We start from the raw sequence: 24855 nt of genomic DNA, 5'->3' as shown, positions 1-24855 counted from the left end.
CCCAAAACACAAATAAATTGGCAGTGATATTTCTCCAATTACCGGTATTACCAGCTGAATTAGTTAGTATCATGGTAATTTCAAAAAGTACTCAGCCCACACAACCGTAACTAACTTTTAACTTGACATTTGATCTCTGAAGCCTGAGTCAACAATTGCTTCATCTTAACTGATTTCCAGTGAATCGGACAGCGGTTTGTGTGCATACATGTGATAAATTACTCTTAGCTCGCAGCTCTTTTTCCTGTTTTCTCAGAAAAAAAGCTACTGACACAGCCAAACTGAATACTGACTTCAAATAATAATTATTCAGAAATATAGATATGTGACCATGTGGGTGAGGAAGTATTAGATGAGCATTATTAGACCATTATAAAATGTATAAAGAGGAGCTGAAAAAATGAAGATGTAGACTGTATTTTCTTCTAAGAGATCATTTTGAATTTGTTAAATATTATAACAAATCAGTCTGTCAGATCCTAGATATTCAAACAATAAATGTCAGAATGAGACTGTGAAACTGATTTATTCATCTTATGTATAGTATGCTGAAAGCAAAGGAGTCACTAGTCCTTAAATGTGTCCTCTGATTGGCATTTGATGGACATAATGACTGGCCAGTTGTGTTAACTACAATTACAGAGACATGATAAATGCAGTAAATGAAGTAAATGCATTATATTTAAATTTACTTTCAGAATAAAATAATGAACTTTCCAAGACAATCATGAACAAAACTTAAAATTAGCTCTAAGAAGGTTACGTAGTAGATTTGCAACCCATGTTGAGCTTTGCTGTGAACCTGATTCTGTATATGTGAGAGAGCTGTTCACATCAGATGGGATTAAGAATATGGCTGAGCTAAAGCAGTGCTGTGAGGATGAAAAGTCCAGAATTCCTCCTTAACACAACTCCAAAGGGTTCAAATAGGCCTGTTTTTTTTTTTTTTTTGCTGTTTCTTATTCTAGCTCAGTGCTCTTTTACCTATTTTTATTCCTTTTAATTGTAATTTGAATGATTATTTGTCTGTTTTTTTCTCTGAATATAGTATCTTTAAAGTGGATTTCATTGCGCAATCATGCGTTGTGTAATGACAACAAACTTCAACCCTCACACCTTTAAACGCCATGCAATGTCGCTGTTGGTCCCCTAACTACCGCTAATCGTGGGGTGACTTTTATTTTGAAGAACCGGAAGTTCCAGTGTTTTGATAACGGTTGCGGAAGGAGCTGTCATTTGCTTTGGCTTCGTCCAAGCTTTGGTTTTCCCGACAAAGCCGATAGGAATTAAACGACAAATGTAACCGTTTCACAGAGGGCCACAATGGGAATTACACTGAGACACGTTGTTGGTGTCAAGCCGTCGAAAGCGCTCCTGCTGTTGCCTTTTCTGTTGACATTCGTGCTCGTCGGGAGCCAAGGCGAGAGCAATTCAATGGACAACGTCGCAACAGAGAGGATGGCTGAGGAGAGCCACCGGCAGGACAGTGCCAATCTTCTCATATTCATAATGCTCTTAACACTCACCATTTTAACTATATGGTTGTTCAAACACCGACGATTTAGGTTCCTACACGAAACTGGACTCGCCATGATCTATGGTAAGATCACTAACGTTAGCTAACGGTAATGCCCATCAGTTAATTTAACTTAGCTTTAAGACTAGCTGGCTGTGACGGTGTTAGCTCACTTTGACAGCTTATTTTTAGGTTTCATTGTACATGGAGAGACTTCCTGAGTGAGACAAAAGCTATGATGGAGATGTAGGCATTCAAAGGAGTATTGTTTACGCGCTATTATACCTTCTGTATAACTGTGTAATAGTAACTGTATTAGGATTGTGGAATGTGGTGGCCTTTTTTATGGAGTTTGCCATTCTGTCAGCTGTCCATTTAATAACGTGTAAGGTAAGTGTAAGGTAATACTGGTAACAGCTGAAATCAATTGGAAAATGCAGGATATTTTTGTTATAGCAATGAGAATAAAAAGCAGCCACTCTTCCCTTTTAACTGGCCAGACACCTGCACCGTCATTCATTTTCAGCTTGCAGTGAGAGGCTGCTTTACTGAATCCAGGTACAACACCTGGGACTCACTCCCCACCAATAAGTTAGCCCTGAAGAAGCCTTTTGGATGAGAAGTGAAATCTCCTCAAGAACCTCCCACAAGTGCATCTGCCTTCGTATAGCACTTAGTAAAACACTCAAATAAGTCAGCGCAGGTGTTTTAAATAGAACCCCACCCTAATTTGCTGCACAAGGGATATTTACTCAAGATCTTTGGCTAACTGCTTTGCCTTCGCTTCCTCTCTCCTCTTCTTCTTCTCCACCCTGAAGGCCTGTTGGTGGGTGTGATCTTGCGGTTTGGCATCCACGTGCCACAGAGCATGAGTGACTTGATCCTCAGCTGTGCCGTCAACGCCAGCCCTGCCACTCTGTTGGTCAACGTCAGCGGCCGATTCTACGAGTACACCCTGAAGGGGGAAGTCAGCCGGAGCAAAGGTCACCAAGTGCAAGATGATGAGATGCTGAGAAAGGCAAGGGGATGAATAGATGGAACATATTAATTTACCAACTGCAAATATGTCTTGTGGAAATACTGATAGAGGTTTGACAGTAACTGTTTGAAATGAAAACTTTCACAAGCTGTGATTCGATTCAGTTGAGTTTTGTCCTTGTGACTGTATGTAGAGGGATAAACAGTCTTGACAAACTTTGATAAATAACTTACCACTGTCTTCAGGTGACCTTTGACCCAGAAGTGTTTTTCAACATTTTGCTGCCTCCCATCATCTTCCACGCTGGTTACAGTCTGAAAAGGGTAAGAGGGTCATGAGGATTTGTGATGTACTATTCATAGACATTCACAGTCAAATACAAATATAGATTTAGGTTTTTCACAATTAAGATTTTATACAAATAGCATATAATTTAAAATTTGATTTTGTTATTCTGAAAATTACCATTCAGCACAATTATTTTGTCTTGTCTATATTTCTACAGCCAAACAACCATTACTAGACAACTTCACTTTTAAGAAACTGCTGTCTTTGTTTGTTTCAGAGACATTTTTTCAGGAACATCGGCTCCATCTTGGCCTATGCTTTCATGGGAACAGTTATATCGTGCTTTGTTATCGGGTAGGTGATTTGGTCATATCTAAAATAACCTCAGAAATTGTGGTGCTTTGATTTTGCTGTTGTGCCTGACATTCAGACCCAAATGCAGATTTTGAAGAAGATTTTGCCTCATATCATCTAAAAAGTGTGTTGTGCCAGTTTCTCTTTTGACTTGTACACCTGTTCTTCTTTCTTTTTAGGTTGGTCATGTATGGCTTTGTGTCCTTCATGAAAGTTGTGGGTCAGCTAGGGGGAGATTTTTACTTTACTGACTGCCTCTTCTTTGGGGCAATCGTTTCGGCAACAGACCCAGGTAGGTAGTGCCACATTAGATTTCAGTATCCATATATTCAGTAACAGTGGACGCAGCTTATTATTTGAGGACTTTCCTTGCTCCTGTTGTCCTGTACAATATTCATGTGAGTGTTTTTGCTCTTTTTTGTATGACAGTGACAGTGCTGGCTATCTTCAATGAGCTCAAGGTGGATGTGGACTTGTATGCTTTGCTCTTTGGGGAGAGTGTACTCAATGATGCTGTGGCCATCGTCCTTTCTTCGTAAGCACTGATAAGATGCTACAGAAATATACAAACACAGGAACAGGGTTTCCCACATCTATTTCGCCCCAGCAAGAGTTGTTCCACAATAAAGGATAGGTTCACATTTTAAAAAATGTTTTATCTCAAAACAATATGTACATTTCAAGAGTTATTAATTGCTATACTTATTCCTTCTGTTGATAGGGGCCTTGAAAATATCCCTTCTTAACATGTCTCCAAAAGAGGTGATGGGGGACAAAATACATTGTTTTATTTTAGTGCAAAATGTGTTCATAAGTTCAGCAGTCAGAGTTAGATGAATCAAGTGGGTGTTTTTACAAAGTCGCCAACTTTTTGGTGTGAAATTCAGCTTTTTGTTTTCTTACGCAGTGTTTTCCTGCTACGCTGCAGCCGAGGGATAGTACAACAAAGAATTTTGTACTAAAAAGACTGAAACTTTCTCTGCTTGCTTTTCCTGACTCTGACTGTTGAATATTTCCTTCTGTTAAAATTATTTTTTACGCAAAACAAGGACTGTGGATTTCACCTCCCATCATTGCATTATTAAAGGATCCTTTTGTGGCCAGAATGGACAGGAGGAATAATTACAGTGACCAACATCTTAAAAAATGTGCATAGGGGTGTGTGAGTGTTGTCAAAAGACAGATTTGAAAAAAATGGGAACCTGTCCTTTAATCCTAGTTCTGTGTTGTTGACCTAAATGTAAATTCCGCTGTTTGTGTTGTACATTGCACATGAGTGGACACTAATCATACTAACATCAGTCCCTGTCATTTCACTGCTTGCCTTCCTTCACCCACCCGTGTCATTCATCACCTGTCTGCACGTATGTATGAAGTGTTCTCCTCCGGCTGGAGAAACAGGGTAGGCGGGGAGCTGAAGTTATGCATTCCCCAGCAGACGATGGTTCAGTCTTGCCCGAGGGGGCAGAGGAATGGCTGGGAGAAAACCAGACATTGAGCCCCCGGTGGGTGGGTGGGTGGGTTGGTGGACTGTTTGTGTGGTTGTGGTGGCAGAGTTGTAGTATTAGAACCTGATTGTTGCCCTCCCTTAGCCCACCCAGCCACTGCAGCCCTTTTATATCCATTCCTTGTATCATTTTTCATTTTTCTCTATGTTCTACAGAACTTGCAAATAGCCAGACAAAGCTTTTCTATTGTTTGGATCTGTTTGTGTGTGTTTAAGGTTTGTTAAAGCTGGGTATTAGTGCTGGTCATTTGCTTTGTTGGTCTTGAGGTCATTTGGGTGCTTCTCCTCATAAAGGGTTAGTACCTGAATTGGTTGTCTCTTTATTTATTTTCACTCTTATTCACACTGGATTGGATTCAACCAAGCAACCAGAGCTAAGAGATCCAAGATCCAATGAAAACTGGGCATGCAAAACCCTAACCCCTTCCCCTTATTGGACTGTAAAACCCAACTCCAGTCTATTTGTGTTAAGTCTTTATTACTTCTTTTAAGGGGAAACCAAAATCCCCTACATTTATACAAAGTCAGAATTGGATTTGGGTTGCTGCAGGTTTAATTTGATGCTTGACTTACAACTTGAAAAATCTTTCTGTTTGTGCCTTTCACTGAGCCCACGTGCGTAGCATTTGACCAGTTTCCCTTCCTGAATTCTCGGTAACTGTCTGTTTCCTTTTTTCATGTAAGTGTTTTTATTTCTCTGTACTCTTGTCTATCTGGCCTTCAGCTCAATTGTGGCGTACCAGCCTGCGGGAGACAACAGCCACAGCTTTGAGGCCATGGCCATGTTGAAATCTTTTGGTGTCTTCCTGGGTGTCTTCAGTGGATCCTTTGCACTCGGAGTCGCCACTGGAGTCATGACCGCCCTCATATCCTTTCAACTGTTTCTCGCCATTACATATTGTTGAATAATAATAATACTAATAATTACCACTAAAATAATAATGTATATTCACAGGTGTGCATTAGTAGCAACAGAATTACAGGGATTAAAACAGGTGTCCGACTTCTAATTTAAGAAAGCTGCAGCTGTTTAATCATTGTATGGGCTGCTTTGAGTCATATTTGACTTAGAACAAGAAAAACCCCATTTGGTTGTAACCTGAATTGTAGCCTTGCATAGTTAAACTAGAACAGTGCTTATTTACTTCTACAGTTTTATTTGTTTGATTCCATCTGATCAGATTTTCTCATCTTACTTAGACAATGTCTTTCAATTCATTCATATTTACAGATGTCTGTGTTTCTGTTGTCACTTACAAAGGCTGCAGGTGTATCGTGGATGTGCCAGTACTTGTTTTGTCCTTGACTTCCAGTTTTTATCACGTGACCAAGTTCACAAAGTTGAGGGACTTCCCCTTGCTGGAGACAGCTCTCTTTTTCCTCATGTCCTGGAGCACTTTCCTGTTGGCTGAGGCCTGCGGGTTCACAGGTACACCTGCATCCAGGGCTCCTGTGATTCAGATTTTTGACAAAAAATATAAATTACTTGTTATGACATCTTGGTGGTTTGCTTTTGTGTGGCCTAAAGACAGTATAGTCTAGTTTTAATTATTATTTGATAAGATTCATACTAATACAGTGATGATACATTGAGCAACCTGGTATTTCAGCTGCCTTAGGTTTTCTTCCAACTATCACCTAAAAGTGATGACACTGTTATTAACACAGTAGGGCCTTCACACCAGAACACTTTAAATCATCAAACCACTTGAAGCACTTCCTTTTCTTAATGACAGAGACTAAAGGAATATTTTTTGTCCTCATTTCCAGTGTGGACAAAATGAAAATGCTGATTTTTAAATGCTTTTGAACCCCTCCACTAACAAATAATTTGTGTTTAGAGTGACACTGAAGTGAAATCTCTGTATCTTTGTTTTTATTCAGGTGTAGTAGCTGTGCTGTTCTGTGGGATCACTCAGGCTCACTACACCTACAACAATCTCTCCCCTGAATCTCAGGACAGGAGCAAACAGGTGAAATGCAATCCCAGTGATCCCATCCCACTGTGTCTGCTGTCTTTAAACAGCTTTAATCATTGCTCCGTAACACATTTAGGAAAGACCAGTACTGCCACTACCAGTATTACTATAACCAGTATTATACGTCATTTGTATTTCCATTTTAAAAAATCTAGTTTACAACGTGCAGTAGTACTCAGAATAGATGATGTTTAACAAACAACAAACGTCAGTTCTACTTCTGTTAAGCTGCAGAAAGTTCTGAGAAATCTACAAGATATCCTTTACTGAAGCACAGAGTTGATGGACCTGATGGCTGCGGGTCCTTCATACAAGTAGCTCTGTGTCATATGAGCACAGCTGAACACAGTTGTATTTAATAAGTGTATTTAAATATATTATTTCTTTTGCTAGCTCTGTGTGATGGTGGACTAATTGTTGTTGGCCTTTATGGCAGTAACTTTACTTTTAAAGAATCAAAATGAACATCACAATTTTTATTTGGGCAGGGTTTATATGAGGTTTGGAGGAGTTAACATGTCTGTCAGTAGGTGAGAATAGCAGTTGACCGTTTGGGAAAATGTGGGTTGTACTTCCTTGTCCATACGTGACAACTGTCCAACATACAATACCTTTCATATAAACATCTAGCTGCCATTTTTCTGAAAGCTATACAGTTAAATAACCCAGCAGTAAGTGTAGCAGAGCAATATAGCATATTGATAATTACTGTTTACTAACACCGTAAACATATTTCTCTATGTTGGAAACTGTAATTAAGAAAGAACTAGAAATCCTGCACACCATAGGTCAGCTGCACTCTCTTTATTTAGATATAAATCTTTCATGCTCTCTGGCTCCTTCTCTATTTTTAACCTTATCATTAGGATTTTATGGTGTGCATGAACGTTGCTGAAGTTTTAAAAGTTGAAGTTATCAATATAATCTCAATATAAAAATGTGTGATGAAGTTTAAATGTAAATCTGATAGAACAGCAGAAAACATGTTTCTTTATCGTGAATCAGTAGATGAACAAAGCAAATGCATGCAAAGTTTACAAGAAACATGTTTCTGCTCTCATCCAAAGTGCCATGAGTGCAGTGTAAACTTTTCAGTTTCAGTTGTCGTCCTGTTTGTTTTCAGTCTGTGTATTTGTTTATCTCTTCCCCCATCAGTTGTTTGAGCTTCTGAACTTCCTGGCAGAGAACTTCATCTTCTCCTACATGGGTCTGACTCTCTTCTCCTTCCAGTCACATGTCTTCAACCCTTTGTTCATCATTGGAGCCTTTGTATCCTTTACTCTGATTAGCGTTAATGCTCCACACAAACAAATCAAGGCCTTTCTGATGCTCCGGAGATGAGCGGCTGTCTGACAACCAGTTTTGCTGAACACAGCCACTGGTTGTTCATTTGGGCTAGTAAATGTTTGATCCTGTTATTTTACCATAACACGTTCACCTGCTAAACTTGCCGGCATCAGCTAAAAACTCCAATAAATCTGTGAAACTATGTCACGATACTGCAGCTAGTTTTACTGCCACCAGTACTATTATTAATGATCAAGAATGCAGTATATTCATACAATATATGTATTTTAACATATATTTTATTTTGTGCTTCAGGGAGCCCAAGAATAACATGGACAAGTAGAATGAAATCGAGAACACGTAAAAAACAAAGTTCAGTCGGCCATGAGACGGAATTTCCGCACTGCCATCTACCCATGATTATTTTCCATTCCAGCCTGCCTACACTGTATTATTATTTCACTGTGTTGTGTCCTTGACTTTCATGCGTGGCGTAGGTGGCAGTGTTTCTGGGGAGAGCAGCAAACATCTACCCCTTGTCCTTCCTGCTCAACCTGGGCCGCAAGAACAAGATCGGGTCCAACTTTCAGCACGTCATGATGTTTGCAGGTACATGATGACTCTGGGGTCTCAGATTTTCAAATTGTAAAGATGAATAAAGTTTCTCTGGCTCTCACTCGGGACATGGTTCCACTCAGTGGAAATTTAACAACATTAGCATTAGTCGAGATAATGTGCTAAGACAGTCCCCTTCTAGACTAACAATACTCCTACTCACAGTACTGTTATGAATAACAACCCCTATGGCAGCTGACATGTGCTGTTGAAAGAAGCTAATAATAGAAATCCCCTTCATGTTTCTGATGCTTATATGAGCAGCACTGAGAAGGAAAAACACCCTCATCAACTGACTGCAGGATAATCTTGCCAAATAATACCTGCAGTAATTAGGAAAAAGTGACCCCAGTGTCAGCCACGTAGTGTTAGGTTAATGTATCTTGCAGAATTTCTTGAGTTGATAATAAAAGTTGTTGAAACACAAATACACCCTTTTCTTAATCTTTCATGCTATTGTGTCTTCTATCACCTGTAGGTTTGCGTGGAGCGATGACCTTTGCTCTTTCCATCCGAGACACAGCAACATATGCTCGTCAGATGATGTTTTCAACCACCCTCCTAATTGTCTTCTTCACCGTCTGGGTTTGTGGTGGGGGCACCACACCCATGCTGTCTTTCATGAGCATACCGTAAGGCTGAGCATCTCTTTGTATGCATGCATCTTTCTGTTTGTTACATCCCCTCTACTGAATTATTTTTTTTTTTGTCAAAATCATTGTTACTACCTTTTCTATTTCAGGGTGGGTGTGGACTCTGATCAAGAAACCACTGTAAGTAATCATTACAGAATAAAATCTCTTGTTTCAGCAATATTTAAAATTCTTTTTTTTGGCTGCATCGTCAAGTATATAAGTATATAAATAAGTTGTACGTCTTAACAGAGTTCTGCAGTGTTGGATGGGTCACAGCGGAGGAACACCAAACATGAGAGCGCCTGGCCCTTCAGGATCTGGTACAACTTTGACCACAAGTATCCTTTGAGCCATGCATGGCATGAAATCTTGCCTTCAGAACCTTAGAGGTTAATTTCAGCTTTGAACAACAGAGGGCGCTCTTTACAAGCTTTAATATGCAGGAGTAAGTTGATCGCTCTGTACAGGAGTGTTACTGAGGGAACCATAGACTTAATATTTTAAAACACATACCTACTTTTTAAAAAAAATTGTTTTATAGTTTTAATAGGTGTTTTTTATTGCTTAAACATTAAAGAACTCTTAGTAAGCCTTGAACTGTGTTTAAATTTGGTGATAAGATACTGATAAAGTTTCCACTTTCGAAACACATCAGACTGTTTGCTAACTTGTTTAATTGAAAGTAGGTGTGTTCAAATTGTTTAGTCCTTGACAGAAGCTTGTTCACCAGCTACCTGAAACCGCTCCTCACTCACAGTGGTCCTCCTCTCACTGCTACTCTGCCTGCTTGCTGTGGACCGCTGGCACGATGCCTCACCAGCCCACAGGCCTATGAGGTTTGGACATAAATCATCATTTAATATAGTTAAAGTGTCTTTTTTTTTAAATGCCCAACTTCTGTGACCATAGGGAAGACATAAAGATTTACCAGTATTGAGATTTGGTGGTGGGGTTTCCCTATTGTTTGAATTTGGATTGCGATTTTATACCAGCTCTTCTCTCCTTCTCCTGAATTCATCTTCATCTTTTCCTTCCCTCGCAATTCTTTTCTTCCCTTCCCCTCTCCACTTACCAGAATGAAGGTCAGCTGCATGACGATGACTCTGACTTCATCCTGAACGATGCCAATGTGAGCTCCATGTATGCCGATGTCACCGTCAGCACGGACGCGTCCGGATCCCACATGTTCAACCGCAAGCGCTCCTCCACCACCAGCACCGGGGGTGGCCCGTCCGATGAAGGTCTGGATCACGAGCTCGCCCTGGCGGAACATGAAGTGGCAATCAGGGGCACCCGCCTGGTCCTGCCAATGGATGACCCAGTGGAGCCGCCGACCACCGTCACCTTGCCTCCGCCACCATCCCCGCCACGCTCCGACCCTCGGAGGCACAGACTGTAAGAAAGGTTTCACTGTCAGGATGCAGTCTGTTTCCAAAATCTTAAATCATCTAAGCTGTTTTGTCCAATGTTGACGCAGCCGCTCCTCTTGTCTAATATTTTTTAAATAGTCTCAGCTTTCTGACAAACTTTAGGTGCGCTTGATGTAACTCACCCTTGAGGTGGATTACTGTAATCTTGAATGTGAATGCACTGTATGTAAGGTAAGGTACTGTAAATTTAAGTTTATTGGTTACTTAAAATCTTTCAAGATGCATATTTAGCTAACTAAAAATGGGGTGGTACTGTTTGCTCCCAAGTTTATACTGCTGTGGCAATATGCCATGTTCTAAAAGCCCCAAACACCCTCTGACTCTGAGACCCTCAAACACTTTAATATGCAGTTTACCCTTTTCTCTGTGGTGAAACTGCTCCTGACAAACAGTCCTGTATCCGTCTAGCTTCCATGAGCTATTTGTATGATGACCTGCTGTATCTAACATTTAGGGCCTGAAATGCTGCCCTGTTAACACATACTAACATTAAGTGCTGTTGAGGAGCATTTGGACTACAGTTACATTACTAATCTCACTAGTGTATCTGCAGAGGGGTTGACCTGACCTCGAGTTATCTTTCCCTGCATCCTGTGTGTTTACCTCCTGCTCAGTTGGTGGAGGAGGTTCAAAGAGGTGAAACCAGGGATTTTGATTGGCCAAGAAGGAAGCAACAAGACTAGGACACTGACATCTGTGATGGGAGCAATACTGGATTTTTAATTTTAAAATACAACAAATATTTTCTACAGCAAGATAGTGGGCAAATTAGAGCTGCAGCGGATAGCCAATTCATCGATTAGCTAAACTTAATTGGTGAACTGTTCTGACATTCCAGTCATTCGATCAGTTATCTCTTACATAATCATAATTTTTCAGGTTAAAATGCCAAACGTTTTCTGGTTTCAGCTTTTTAAATGTGAGTATTTGCTACTTTTGTTCTGACAGTAAATAAAATAAAAAATATTGTTGGGCTTTGGACTGTTGGTCGGACAAAACAAATTGAAGACATTACCCTGAACTTTTTTGCACAGTTGTCTTATAGGCTAGACAATTAATTGAACATTCAAAAAGAAAAAAAGCTGTCAGATTAAAGAGAGTAATCTTTGGTTGCAGCCCTAAGGTACTGCAGATACTATAAGGTCAAAAACACAACCAAAACACTCAAACTGCTTCCACAACAGTGTCCGGGAGCGTCTCCGTTATCTTAAATTTTAGCACTGCCTCTTCTCTCCTTGAACAGTCTTTTAACATATTGATTTATTTATTTAACACAAAATGACTTATTTATGATTTATTGATTGATATGATTTATTTTATTTGTTTGTATTTATTTATTTATTGTTTTGTAGTGTGATATTAATGATTATCTGGCCCTGTTCTTAGTAGAACTGCTTGGCTGTCATTACGAACCTTTTCCTAAGAAGCATTATGACTCTTTCCATTGAAGGTACATTGTACTGCATGGAAGCCATGAGGGAGGTGGATATTCATTCCAGGAGTTTGTCGTCCTCTACAGTGTGTGCATGTTAAAAAATATCTCCTTCCCATACTGTAGCAAATGCCTCTACTTTATACTCGGAAACTAGAGCTTCCCTGTGTGTGCATTTTACATGTATGTATGTGTGTGTGTGTGTGTGTGGCTGATCTGGCCAAATCTACTGATGTGGTTATTAGGGCTAATGTCTGTTTTGGGGTTTTCTGTCATCAACTGGTTTAATCGTCTTTCTTCCAAAAAAAAAGAAAGAAAAAGAAAAAGTTAACTGCTGTGTATTTGTGATGTATCATCAAAGATGACTCTGAGGGCTGGCTGAACTGTTTTGAATTAAAGTGCCTATTCAGAAATTCAATTACCTAATGTAGATTTGTATATATTTGATTTGCTAATGTGCAGTAAGATGATCTTTTTTGGTTTTTATATAACACTAAACCTTTTGATGTTTAATATTGTATTCCCAGGATAATTGGGCCATTAGGTGACTGCCTGCAATTTACTATTTGTTTTTAGAGTGCAGACTAAAGTATTGTACTAATTAATGGAAAATAGCACTAATATTTTGTCTGATATAGCCATGTTGTGAACAGTGTACTTATGGAAAATGCATACTTTGTCAAAAAGTATATGTGGCTTTTTAAGTTAGCAATTAACAATTAGGAGCAGAATTTGAATTTGAAGGTCAAGGAAAAGATTATAGTACAAAAGAGCATGTCACCGACCTTTTATTGATGCTTTGTTTCGTCTTGTTTTGCATCCTTTTTGGCAACCAACCTCGTCTGCTTTGTTCCCAGCCTCAGATATTTTGCACAGTGGCATCTCCTAAGATCCTTGTTTGTCCTGTTTCCTGCTGAGCTAGCCCAACAGAGGTAGAAATTAATTCCCAGTCAAAATTACATTTTCAAATATGAAAATGTTTGTTTTCATTTTGTCAAGCTGCACAAGTGTTGTCACTTTGATCTTCAAGCAGTATCCTTAATATGAGGTTTGAGTATTATCATCTGGGGACACTGACCTGAGTGAATCTGCTTTTTTTTTTCTTCCAGTAAAGTACCATTTGATTTTCATTTGTTGCTAAAATGCATTTGAACCATAAACAAACATACTTCGTTTATGTGGAAATCTTGAACAAACAATTGTAATCTTATAATAGCAGCCACAACTAAAACTAAACATCTGAAAATGTTAAGACTGTGTTTCTACTGTTTGCAGAGACTGTTCATGACAGTTGTATTTGTGAAAAGTACACCTGCAATAGTGTTTTTAAAATGTGAATTTATGTTGAGGGGAAAAATAATCTGAGATTACTGAGATCAGTTGATTAAATGAGTCACGTCTGGTGTTGGAATAAAAACCTGCAGCCACATGGCCCCTTTGCCCTCTGCTATACAGTGACAACCAAGCAAACACCACCTGCAGATAAACACAAAGCTCAGGATGAAGCTAGTTTGCCCTATTTCCAAGTTCAAGAATGAAGATTAGCGATCCATTTTAATTAGCCTAAAATTAGGTAGGCAACAATAAATATGTACCAGTAACGCTAACATTATTACAAACAGGCAAGTATTTTCAAAGGCTGGTGCTTGTACAGTTTCGCAAATGTCAGACTTTTATTTTGAAGCTACATTCCCTCCACTTGTTTTCGAACCGCACAATTTTTGTTTTGAAAGTAAATGACGGCACTTCCGGTCTGAGCCCGGTCGCTTGTGTGTGTGTGTGTGTCTGCAGCTTGACGCAGCCACACACTACGGTATTTAAAACGTGTGAGGGTCGCGTTCAGGCGGAGTTCCGCTGCGCCCAAGGAGCCGCCGCTCATCCGCCGCTGCAGACATCACCCTGACCCCGGTAAGCTGCCTGACCAGGTTCGCTGTTTACCATCTGCAGTCTAACCAAAGCTCATTCTCCTTAAACCTGTTTTTAGAGAAAACCGTCCAGTCATTGCTGATCTGTTTTGCAGTTTGCACTTTGAGAATCACGCCTTATGAGACTATCTCCGAACTTTTATCTTTTTATTGATCTACTCTAAAGGTGTGGCGATATCAAGTTATTGATCTTTATGAAAAGGCAGTTCAGAACAAATCACCTGTACAATATGTCCCCTCTAACAAACTGTGCTGTAGCTTGTTATTGTGCGCACACACACATCACATTCTGAGATTTCACACACACTTCATTTGCAAAGCAGCATTTTGATATCCGGAGAGGAAACTTACTTAAAGTTGTCTGGGGCGTTGGCTGTGTGTCTGTCTCTGGAAGTGTGTGTGTGTGTGTGTGTGAGCTACAGTTACATGCTGACTTGTGGAAGCCTTGGCTGCTCCTGAAATCTGTTTCCAGTTAGGAAGTCTCCTTTTTTCACCCAATGATGGAACTGCTGAGGCAAAAGAAAAAAAAAATGCATTACAGAGGTCAATTAAAATTCCTGTAAGGCTATTTTTCATTGTCCTGTGTGTGTGTGTGTGCTCACATTCATGTAAAAGTGGTGCATATGGCTTCAGGATTTACCAGCCATTGTTATTCTGCAAGCAGTTGTTGAATAAATTTAAGATCCATATGTGTGTGACTGATCTCTTTCAGCTCAAGTCTTGGGTTTTTGGGGTTATGAGTCCAACTGTGACACTTAAGTTGTAAAAGAAAAAAGATTTGGTTATTCATACATTGCTAAAGGAAAGGTCATCTATCTTTCAAATGACTAATGGCGAGTGAAAGGGGAACGAGTTATTTTTCAGTGAGATTACAAAACGAAGCACCATGTTGGACACTTTGAAATAACGCTCACAAATGTGGCAACATCTCAAAATGTTTGTATGTAGATCAAATATCACTGCTGAATTGATCATGAATTGGTCATATGGAAGTACTTGTAGTATCACAGTTATTTCTAACAGCACCCACAAACACATGCAGAAACACAGAGACAGTAAATAAACCAAGACCCACATGTGTGACTGACCTCTTGCTGAAGGCCGTAGGGAGTTTTTAGTCTGAGCTGAAGCCGGTGCCTGCATGTTAAAGAAATTACCATGAGCTCAGTGCCATAAAATACATCACGGGCTCATAAAACTTTATGCAATTTGTCTGACTTCATGTCATGGTAACTCCCTGTTGTGTTTTGCCTGTTGTGATTTTAACAGGATAGATTGTAAATGGGATACTGGCACACTGAGTTTTTCTTTTCATTGATCCCCAATGGTAAACTCATATATTTTTAGGGGCGTTTTTAAATGGAGACTTTAATGGACTTCTGCAGTTTTAGCATTCTGACAACATGAAGGTGAAACAGGCTTTCACCGAGAAACTTGGCAGCGTTTTATCTTGGACCTGCAATCATTAAAGACCTGTTGTGATGTGTCTGGGTGTGCTGGCGTTAATCAGTGGCTGTGAAATTAACGGAAACAAAAAGCTCTTGTGTTGCTTTGTTTTATGTGAAAAGAAGGAAGCAAAGCTAGATAACTGGGGCATTCTGGGGCGTCCAAGTGTTTAAATGTCTTTGAGAAAACAGGCAGGAGCTGCCCGACCAATTAAATGGTCATTTGCTACAGATATGTTTGGATTTAAAGAAATAGTTTAACACTTTGGGAGATTTGCTTTGTCACTTCTTGCCAAGAGCTACAGAACAGCATCAGTACCACTCATGACTGTTTGTTAAAGCCACAGTATGTAACTTTTTTCTCATATATATATATATTTTTTTTTTTTTTACTTGAAATATACTCCTAAACATATTTTAATGTGGAGAGGTGCTGTCAGAAGCTTCTGTGGCCCAGACTCATTGGACAGCCTGACGCAGTGCAGAGATATTCAGAGGTGGGTGCGTAGGGTTGTCGGTCGATATATGAACAAACTTCCGGTCTATTGCTGCTCTCGCATCCGATGTTGATCGACGTTGCTATGGCTGAGTCACAGGCTATGAAGCTCCTACTTCCTGCATTAGCTGAAACAGCGACCACAACAAGGATGTAGGGGAAGGGCTTGGCAGAGCGCAATGCGTCAAGGACAAGATACGAGAGTGACACATATTTCATAAAATGATAAAAGAAGAGAGGGGTAAAATCACCCATCTGTGAGATCATTCAGCCCCATGGTTTAACCATTAAACCAATGGCACTAAAGTTTGAAATTTTATAAAACTATTTATATTTGAATACAGAAATTGTTATGTTTGGCATTCATTTAGAAATGTTTCTGTTCAAGTGTGGTCACTGTTAGGGCAAGAATTTAGAGATCTGCAGGCATTTAGTTGGTTGGAGATTTATCAAGGGAGACTGGAATGGTCTGGAAGCACACAGGCCTCTGAGACAGCGCTGAGGGCTTAAATGTCCCAGGAAATCATTTTTATCATTAAATTTTACAGTTAGCTTTGGACCTTCAGTAGTTCTTCAAATATAGACCTCAACAGGACTGTGGGGAGGGTTCACATGCACGCACGCACGCACGCACACAGAAAATGTAATGGATATTAATGGACATGGAAATTGGTCATACACTGCTGCTGAAGGTTTTTAGTTTTGTCAGCTGCTCTGCTCTGAAAAGCATCCCAGTTACTGAGCTGAGAACTGAGGGGGGAAAAAGGAGGGAACAGAAGACTGTGCAGAAACAGTGTGTGTGTGTGTGCAGCTCAGGACAAAGTGAGTTAGGTTGAGTACAGCTAAGCAGCTTCTGGTAAAACCATCACGTCTGTCCTGTTGTAGTGGGACATGCTGGGCTTCTTCGACCTCACTCTACACGACTCAGATCTGTTGTATGGGCTTTTATTTCAGTGTTTGGAATGTGGCTGACCAGAGCCAAATAAAACAATTATCTTTCTTTGTAGGCTGGTGTGGAGTAAAAATGTTTAGCTGTGCTCGCTGCTCAGTTTCAAACACTGATGTGTATTTATTTTTGAGATAGCATGATTGGAATCAGGGGTGAGAACGCTCCCGGAGTGATGTTGTTGCAGTTGGGCCATGATAACGTGAGACTGTGACCTTTTAAGCTGCTCCAAAGAATTTTTTTACATTAACAATGGATCAAATGACTGCATGTAATGTGAAAGGTGCTGCTCGTGACAAAGGAGAAGAAAATTATCACCCGACAGTTAACCATGGCTCTACAGAGCTTTTCAGTGGCTTCCAGCACATTGTTTTGGTCTTAGGTTTAAGAAAGTTAAAGAAAGTAAAAACTGTCTTGATTGGAGTAAAAAGCCAACTAGATTGTAAAAGTTAAGGCCTGTTTATGAGGGCAGCGTCTTAATCACAGGTACCGGTGATGCAGTGCATTCTGGTCCTTAGAGGCCTTTGTCAGTTCAGACGTCGGTGTGTCTCTGTTCCTCGTCTGCGATGGATTTCTTTCTGTGGGATCGAGACAGAGTTGTGAGTTTAGGATAAAGCTCTTGCTGATTCTCTCTGAAAGACAAAACTGTGAAACTTACTTCAGACAAGTGCATATTTTTGCCCTTTTAAATAAACTTTAAGGTGCAAAATGGAGCTAATGTCGTTGAGCTGGAACAATTAGTGATTATCAGTTAGTAAAAAAAAAAAAAATCACTATTTTCTGACATTTCATAGAACAAACAATTCAGAAAATAACTGACAGAATAATTGATAATGAAAATAATCAATAGTTGCAGTCATAATTTCATTTTTATTTAACTTTTTAGCTTATGTTTTGGGTGTATTTTCCCTTTAAATATTATCCCTGAAAGCAGCTGAATGTCTGAACACAATCACAAGTCCGTTGCTCAGTTACAGCCAAGAAACCCTCAGACTTCCACTATTTAAAGGTCATTTCTTTCCCAGCCATCACAACAGCATGTCGTCGCTCGTGACTTGCCTTGACGTTTAAACAATGGGTGACCCTTTACACTGACGGGGTGAATCCACTTAAAAGCCATTATTCCTTATTTATGCCAAACTTTAAATCTACATTACTGGTACCGTGGGAGGTACTGTGGATAAAGAGGAACAGACAAGTTGAAGGCTATGCAGGATTAAGATGAGTATAAGACGAATATTTTGTACATTCACTGTTCCGACCTGAATCTGATTCTGAAGTCACCAGGAAGTTCCCTATTAAGAGATATTTTCTACTGGCTGCCAAGTCAATGATTAAGGAGTCAGACATTTTTCAAAGGCAAGTCTGCACTGAGGTCACACCTGCAGCACACTGAACGTCACGTTCAAGTCACGTCAAGTTCAGCCAGGGTTTATGTTAATGTGGATGTGTAGGCATTAATGAGATGCTGATGTAAACTTATGCATTACAGTACATTAAAGAATTCCCTCTGTGTGTGTGTGTGTGTATGTGTGGACTGTGCCAACTTCACCGTGCTGATGGAGACTTCCTGTTTCTCGGTTTTCCACTACATTCTTCAGCGATAAGCTAATGCCAACACACACACACACACACACACACACACACGGACATGCACACACGGACATGCACAGATGGTTGGTACATGCAGACACTCTAGAATAATACACACTATTTCAATTTGTCCAGTCATGTTTGTCCCTGGCTGATTTCTCCCCTCCCTCCCTCTCTCTCTCTCTCTCCCTCTGTCTTCGTCTCTTTCTCGTCCCTCCATGTGTTTTAAACGTGTTCATGATTTACTTCTTGTACACAGGACATGATGTCACCTCTCTGTGGCGTGGTAGGTTTGTGACTCTTACTGTCAGGTGGCTGAAACTTGAACAAAGGTGGGGAAGGATAAACAAACACAGGGAGAGAAAATGATAGAGAAAACAGCAGGAGATGAAGGGATTCAGGAGAAATTTCAAGCTTAATCGCCGGTAGTTTTGAAATCTTTTAAATTGGGTGGCTGCAGATTTTATGGAGACTTAATCCAACTTAAAGCATAAGGCTGGTGATATTTTCCTTATTGTCAACAAATACCACAACCAACAATAAACTGATACTAACAAGTGTTACCTGTGTATCTTGAGCCAGATATACCTTATCCCTCTTGGCCATAGACTTCCATTATTGTCTGTTATCTAACCATTAAAAACACATCAATGAGCCACAGCGCTGTGCTAGGTGGCATGTTCCTTCATTACCATGAGCATGAACACTGTAGTTTAAGTCATTATCTCTGACTTACATGAACCAAGCAGCAAGTCTTTACCATAAGATGTAATGTTCACCCTGTGGGACGGAGGTTTTTGCCTCCAAATGGTGGGTCGAGTCCCCATAATGTGACTTCATGAAAAGCTTTACGTCCCTACAGTGTGATTAATACAAGTGCACACACACAGAGTTTTCCTTGGCTTCCGCGCTGCCCTCAAGCCTGCCTCCAGCTTCGACTGCATGACGCAGCTTACTTCCACACTGACCCGTTTCCATGGTGATCAAACATAATAGTTTTGTATTGGCAGTTTGGAGAGAAGAAAATTATGTGTAAGTGCTTTTGCGCCGTGACAAATCAATAATATTTACTGCACAAAAACAAAGTAAAGACGTGCAGCAACGCTGTCCTCTGAGCCGTCTGACGTCAGTGAAACCTGATTTATTGTCCTCCAACCTGTGTGGATACTGGCTCGCTTCCTGTCAGCCATTGTTCAGATCCTATCAGATAACATTTTCACAATGCTGTGAGCCAGGCACCGTTACTGCCTGCACTGGCTGGCTGGACTTGATGTCTTTCAGTGGAGATGGATGAGTAATCTCACACAGTGAACAAATAAACCAGCTGCAGGTTTTTCATTAATAAGTAACAAAAATAGCAGGTCACTGAAGGGAAGATGTATGCCCACTCCACATGACGCCGGCCTCAGTTTGCAGCGTTATTGTCTGATGGGGAGGCAAGACCACAAAAGAAGTTGTGTAATCAACTCTATTAACAGTTAGAACCTTTAACCTCAGCCACATGCCTCTGTCAAACAGCAGCTGACTCTGGGTAACTAACTAAAATGTGAATTTAAAAAATGTTATTACTGTATCTTGTGCTGTCAGCCACCTGTATGAATTAGTTTCCTCCCTGACCTCATAAAAAATTATTTATACATATATATTTAGTTAAAGCTGTCAGACGACAGTTAAGAACAATTTACAGGTAATAAGGTCAGCTATTATCTGAACCCTCACACCTCTGGGTCTGTGTCCGGTTGGCTCGTTCAGTAATCCATCCATGATTTCTCCTTCTAAAGAATCAGAACTGGTATCAGCATTAATAACAAAAATGTCCATACCTGTTGAGCCTTGCCTATAAAAACTAATCCCTGACCCATCTCTGACGTTTGCTGAGAGCTTAAGGAAAGTTATTAGAAAAGGGAGGATCTGAATCTTTGTGAACACAGCCCAAACTCGTGGAAATGCCTGTCCTGAGCCAAAAACAGAACCTCCTCACGAGTGTGTGCTGACATGTCGCACACACTCAACCATGAGGCCAACGCTATAGTTTGTGGTCTTTGTGGTTTCCCAGGGAGTGGTCCATGTATGAGTGTGAGTGGAGGTTCTGTCAAAGAGTTGTCGACGTTCCACATCTCACCACATTAGTCATACCAGGCATTCCTTCATGTGTTCACCTCATGGTGCACACACACACACACATGCACACACATACACACTCAGCTCTCTCACAGCAGTTTGGGAGAATTCCTCATGGGCAGCCAGCGTGAACTTGATGTGGGAAATAATTGAGTGAACAGACTTTATCCATCTCTTCCTCTACATTTCTGTGTGTTTGCGTAGCTGTGATTTTGCCGTCATGTTGTGTATTGTTTACCATCTGAAATCCTGACCCTGTAATCACAGCTCTGTGATCAGAGTTATGGTGATCAACGTGGTGATTTTGGTTCTATGTTTAGGAAGTTTATGTGCAATGTATTTTAGGGAGAGTGATTTTTTTTGGACTCTGCGGTGTGAGAAATCAGCTACGTATGGACGCCTAGGACAAAGCTATAACTGAATTATTGAGCGCAGTCCTCTGTCCAGTTTTGGAAACTTAACTGCCTGATTATCATCTGATTAAGTATGTACATGTAGCCTGACATTATAGGGAAGTGACAAAACAGAAGCTGTATCTTTATATCATAATTACGGCTCACTGTTTTTTATTTTAATTAATATTATTAAATACATTTTCACAGGAAAATACCTCGATTTTTTTTAGGAACAGATCTTCACAAACTGATCCTTAAACAGATTTTTTAAAATCGATTTTAGAGGTTGTGGCATGACCTACAAACTTGAGATTTGGTGAATTAACTAATAATCAAGTCTGCTTACAGCACAGGGAGAAAATTAGTTTCTGCCTCTCAAATCAGCCATGAAACTTTTATTGTTCGTTGTTATCGGGAAGAGATAAGATGCGAGGGTGAGGAGGAACATATCACAGTCTGGCATGAACGCTATGCACATGCAAACACAGGTGGACACACAAACACAGATATGTGTAACTGGTTGCGGTGTTTTTACAGTAAACATATTTCAGTGTCAGCTTCAGAGCGAGTGATGAGAGGTATCAAAGCAGCAGCCATAAATATCACAGCGAGCATTTCTATGAAACCATGTTCTCTCGCTTCCGTCACATTAAGTTTACCAACAGCGCCCCCGTGTGGTGGTTTTAAGTATTAAATAAATATTACAGTGCCAGAGGAGGTGAAGAAGAGGAGCTAATCAGCAGCCTGCAGCAGCAAATATCACAGCACTTGGAAGGATTTCTCAGAAACCACCTGTGTGGTGGTTATTGGTAGCCTTCTACAGTGTGAGAAAGATTTGAAATTCAGCCGTTTATCAAGTTAAAATGCCAAACATTTGCTGGTTTCAGCTAAACAAATCTCAGCTATAAAAGTGAATACCTTTGAGTTCCACCTTGGGGAAATTAAGATAAACATTTTTCACTTTTTATTATTAGTTATTATTAGTTGCAGTCATCAAATCAGCATCAAGTTTAACTGGATTTCTACATGCTGACTTTATGCTGAGCAGGATTTTACCTTCCCTCTCCTCTTCCTCTGTTTGCTGTAGGTGCCAGTCTCCCTCGGCGTGTGACGATGGCTGACAGCTCGCACTGTTTCTACTGTCGGGAAGACCTTGGGGGGAAGAGGTTTGTTCGCAGCGAGGGCAGGCCGGTGTGTGTCCGCTGCCACACCAAGTTCTGCGCCAACTCCTGCGCCGAGTGCCACCGACCCATCTCTGTGGAAACAAAGGTGAGATGGAATGTATTTCTCATTGGGTCCGTTCGGTTTGACAGTGTTGCCCCCTGAATTTTCTTTCCACGTACCTGTGAAGAAAACCTCCCTCTCTCCCTCCATCAGGAGCTCAGCCATAAGGGCCGGTACTGGCATGAGGAGTGTTTCCGTTGCGCCAAGTGTTACAAGCCTCTGGCCAAGGAGCCCTTCAGCACCAAGGACGATCGCATCATGTGTGGAAAGTGCTGCTCCAGAGAGGATGCTCCACGCTGCCACTGCTGCTATAAACCCATACTGCCTGGTGAGACTGATGACCTGCGAACCCAGTTGGAAATTGCAACTTAAAATCTTAAAAAAAAAAAAAACTACAAAGTCATTCAAATATTTGTACACGATACCTGTATCGTGTGCACATTGTTTATATTTATCATATTGAGTTTTAACTGTAATGACCGCCTGCAGATTGTAGTTACTCCTCACTTGTTTCTTGATCAATTCTTCTCGCCCCCTGTAGGCACAGAGAGTGTGGAGTACAAAGGCAACTCGTGGCACGATGAATGTTTCACCTGTACCGACTGTAAACGACCAATAGGGTCGAAGAGTTTCCTCTCCAAAGGAAACGACATTTACTGCAGCCCCTGCTATGACAAGAAGTTTGCCAAACACTGTGTCAGCTGCAAAAAGGTAATTTTTTTTTCTCACAGGGAACAGACCAGCCTTCTTCCATCATTATTCCTAAAAGCAAATTTAATTTATAATTTACAAGTTATTTTTGTTATTTTTTTCCCCCAGATATATTTCTTTATATTATATATTTTTTATTATTTTTGAGAGACTAGAATAGTATGGGAAAGGGAAGTTTAAACATTAGGGTAATGTTCATGTTCGTACACTTAGCTCTTCTCTGTCTCCAGCCTATAACCTCTGGAGGAGTGAACTACCAGGACCAGCCGTGGCACAGCCACTGTTTTGTGTGCAGCACCTGCTCAAAGCCTCTGGCTGGGACAAGTTTCACCAACCACCAGGACCAGGTCTTCTGTGTCGATTGCTACAAGAGCTGTGTGGCTAAGAAATGCAGCGGCTGCCAAAACCCCATCACAGGTAAAACTTAAAATTCAAAGCTTCTTAAAATTAAAATGAAAACTTCTCATCTGTCTCTCACAAAGCCAGTAAGAGTAATTCCAAACAGGGTGACCCCGTTAATAAATTCCAATGTAGAACATGTAAGTGACAGTGTGTTGAAGGAGTTAAAAGTTTCTGAGACAGCAGTAGCTGAGCCTCTAACCCCGCTCTCCTTGCAGGTTTTGGTAAAGGAGTGAATGTTGTGAACTACGAGGGCGGCTCCTGGCATGAATACTGCTTCAACTGTAAGAGGTGCTCCCTCAGTCTGTCCAACAAGCCTTTTGTAACCAAGGGAAGAGACATCCTCTGCACCGACTGTGGCAACAAGTAGTGACGCAGAGCCCGATCACTGTCTAACAGCAGTTCATGCAGTGGTTACGTTTTTTGTTTGTTTTATTTTTGCATTGGGGCAGAGTCTTCATTTCAATTTTCTGTTTATTATTACATTGCAATTTTGGGAGATCACTCATTAAGTGATGGGAACATTGAGACCAAAATATAATTTGTGCTCAGTGTTGATTGTCTGCTCTGATGCTGCATGCTAACGCTGCAACATACACCGTGCTGCGTGATAATAGTGACTCGCTTTGTCCTAAACATTTGCGGTGAGAAGCTTGAAAGATAAATAGTACGTAGCTAAGTCTGGCAGTTTCCTGTTGTATGCTAGACTTGGATCGACCTGCAGGTGAAATGAATGCGCATCTAATAAGTGTATTACTTACCTGAAATGCAAAAAGTAAATCTATGCTGAGGCACTGATGAATCTACAGGTCAGATTTTTAATGAGCCGATGGCTGTGAGCAGTAAGTGTTGGCATAACGTCATTTGTATGTTTTAAAATTCAGAAATCAATGCATTTAAAATTAATACGTAAATTACGATCCTTATAACTGAATTTGTCATCGTCTTTTAGCACAAAAATGCATGTAATACTTATGTTAGTGACTTTTTTCTATGTTTTAAAGGTAATATTTTCCTGTGACCAAAAAAATGTTTTTGTTTTTTTTTAAATAATCAAAATTCTATCTGTATTTGTAACTTTTAATTGCCAAAGGATTACTATGCTTATTGTATTTTTTTAAGCAAATCAACTTTTATGCACTTTTTCCAAACCATTTTGAGATTCAAAATAAATATTAGATAGGAATATATGCTGCAGCTTGCCTTGATGTGTTGCTAAAATGAAATAAACATTCTATAAAACTGAGCATTACATTGTATGATTTTACATACATTTTAAGAGTCTGTGTTGTACAGCAAACAGTTAAACATTTGCACATTATTTGCTGCTATTTCACATGTTGATAAAGACCTTCTGTATGAATCTGTTCCTCGTGGAAATAGGAACTGGGAACTTAACTGTTCACTATATTTTGACTTGTATAAAAGGAACAGGCTTTTTGTGGAGCCTGTTGACAGAAAGTAATTCTGGTTTTACTGCAAATTTTGAAAATATAGATGGCCTTTCTTTATGTTCCTGGCTAGTTATATTACTCACAGAGACATATACCATCTTGCTGAAGGTCAGATTTTTATGTG

General features: G+C 40.2%; 2 protein-coding genes across 3 annotated transcripts; both read left to right on the top strand.

The window, feature by feature from the left end:
* The first annotated feature begins 1211 nt into the window (after positions 1 to 1211).
* Positions 1212 to 13453, top strand: LOC121191210 (sodium/hydrogen exchanger 6-like). Its single transcript, XM_041052345.1, has 16 exons — positions 1212 to 1600; positions 2335 to 2534; positions 2741 to 2818; positions 3061 to 3137; positions 3317 to 3429; positions 3567 to 3672; positions 5369 to 5510; positions 5968 to 6073; positions 6529 to 6617; positions 7779 to 7892; positions 8408 to 8519; positions 9004 to 9157; positions 9268 to 9298; positions 9410 to 9498; positions 9891 to 9996; positions 10236 to 13453. The coding sequence occupies exons 1-16, from the start codon at positions 1324 to 1326 to the stop codon at positions 10557 to 10559; spliced, it is 2118 nt and encodes a 705-aa protein (XP_040908279.1). The 5' UTR covers positions 1212 to 1323; the 3' UTR covers positions 10560 to 13453.
* A 324-nt stretch (positions 13454 to 13777) lies between these two features.
* LOC121191212 (four and a half LIM domains protein 1-like) lies at positions 13778 to 24524 on the top strand. Of its 2 annotated transcripts, none has more exons than XM_041052348.1 (6): positions 13778 to 13930; positions 22031 to 22212; positions 22321 to 22495; positions 22709 to 22878; positions 23109 to 23295; positions 23496 to 24524. In XM_041052348.1, the coding sequence occupies exons 2-6, from the start codon at positions 22057 to 22059 to the stop codon at positions 23645 to 23647; spliced, it is 840 nt and encodes a 279-aa protein (XP_040908282.1). In that variant the 5' UTR covers positions 13778 to 13930; positions 22031 to 22056; the 3' UTR covers positions 23648 to 24524. The 2 variants fall into 2 exon arrangements, with proteins under 2 accessions (XP_040908282.1, XP_040908283.1); XM_041052349.1 differs by having other exon boundaries at positions 13841 to 13947.
* Positions 24525 to 24855: the final 331 nt, after the last annotated feature.

This window comes from Toxotes jaculatrix, chromosome 12 (assembly GCF_017976425.1).
Source record: "Toxotes jaculatrix isolate fToxJac2 chromosome 12, fToxJac2.pri, whole genome shotgun sequence".
NCBI lineage: Eukaryota > Metazoa > Chordata > Actinopteri > Toxotidae > Toxotes > Toxotes jaculatrix.
Note: the sequence above shows the minus strand (reverse complement) of the source record. Positions and strands in the feature narration are given on the sequence as shown.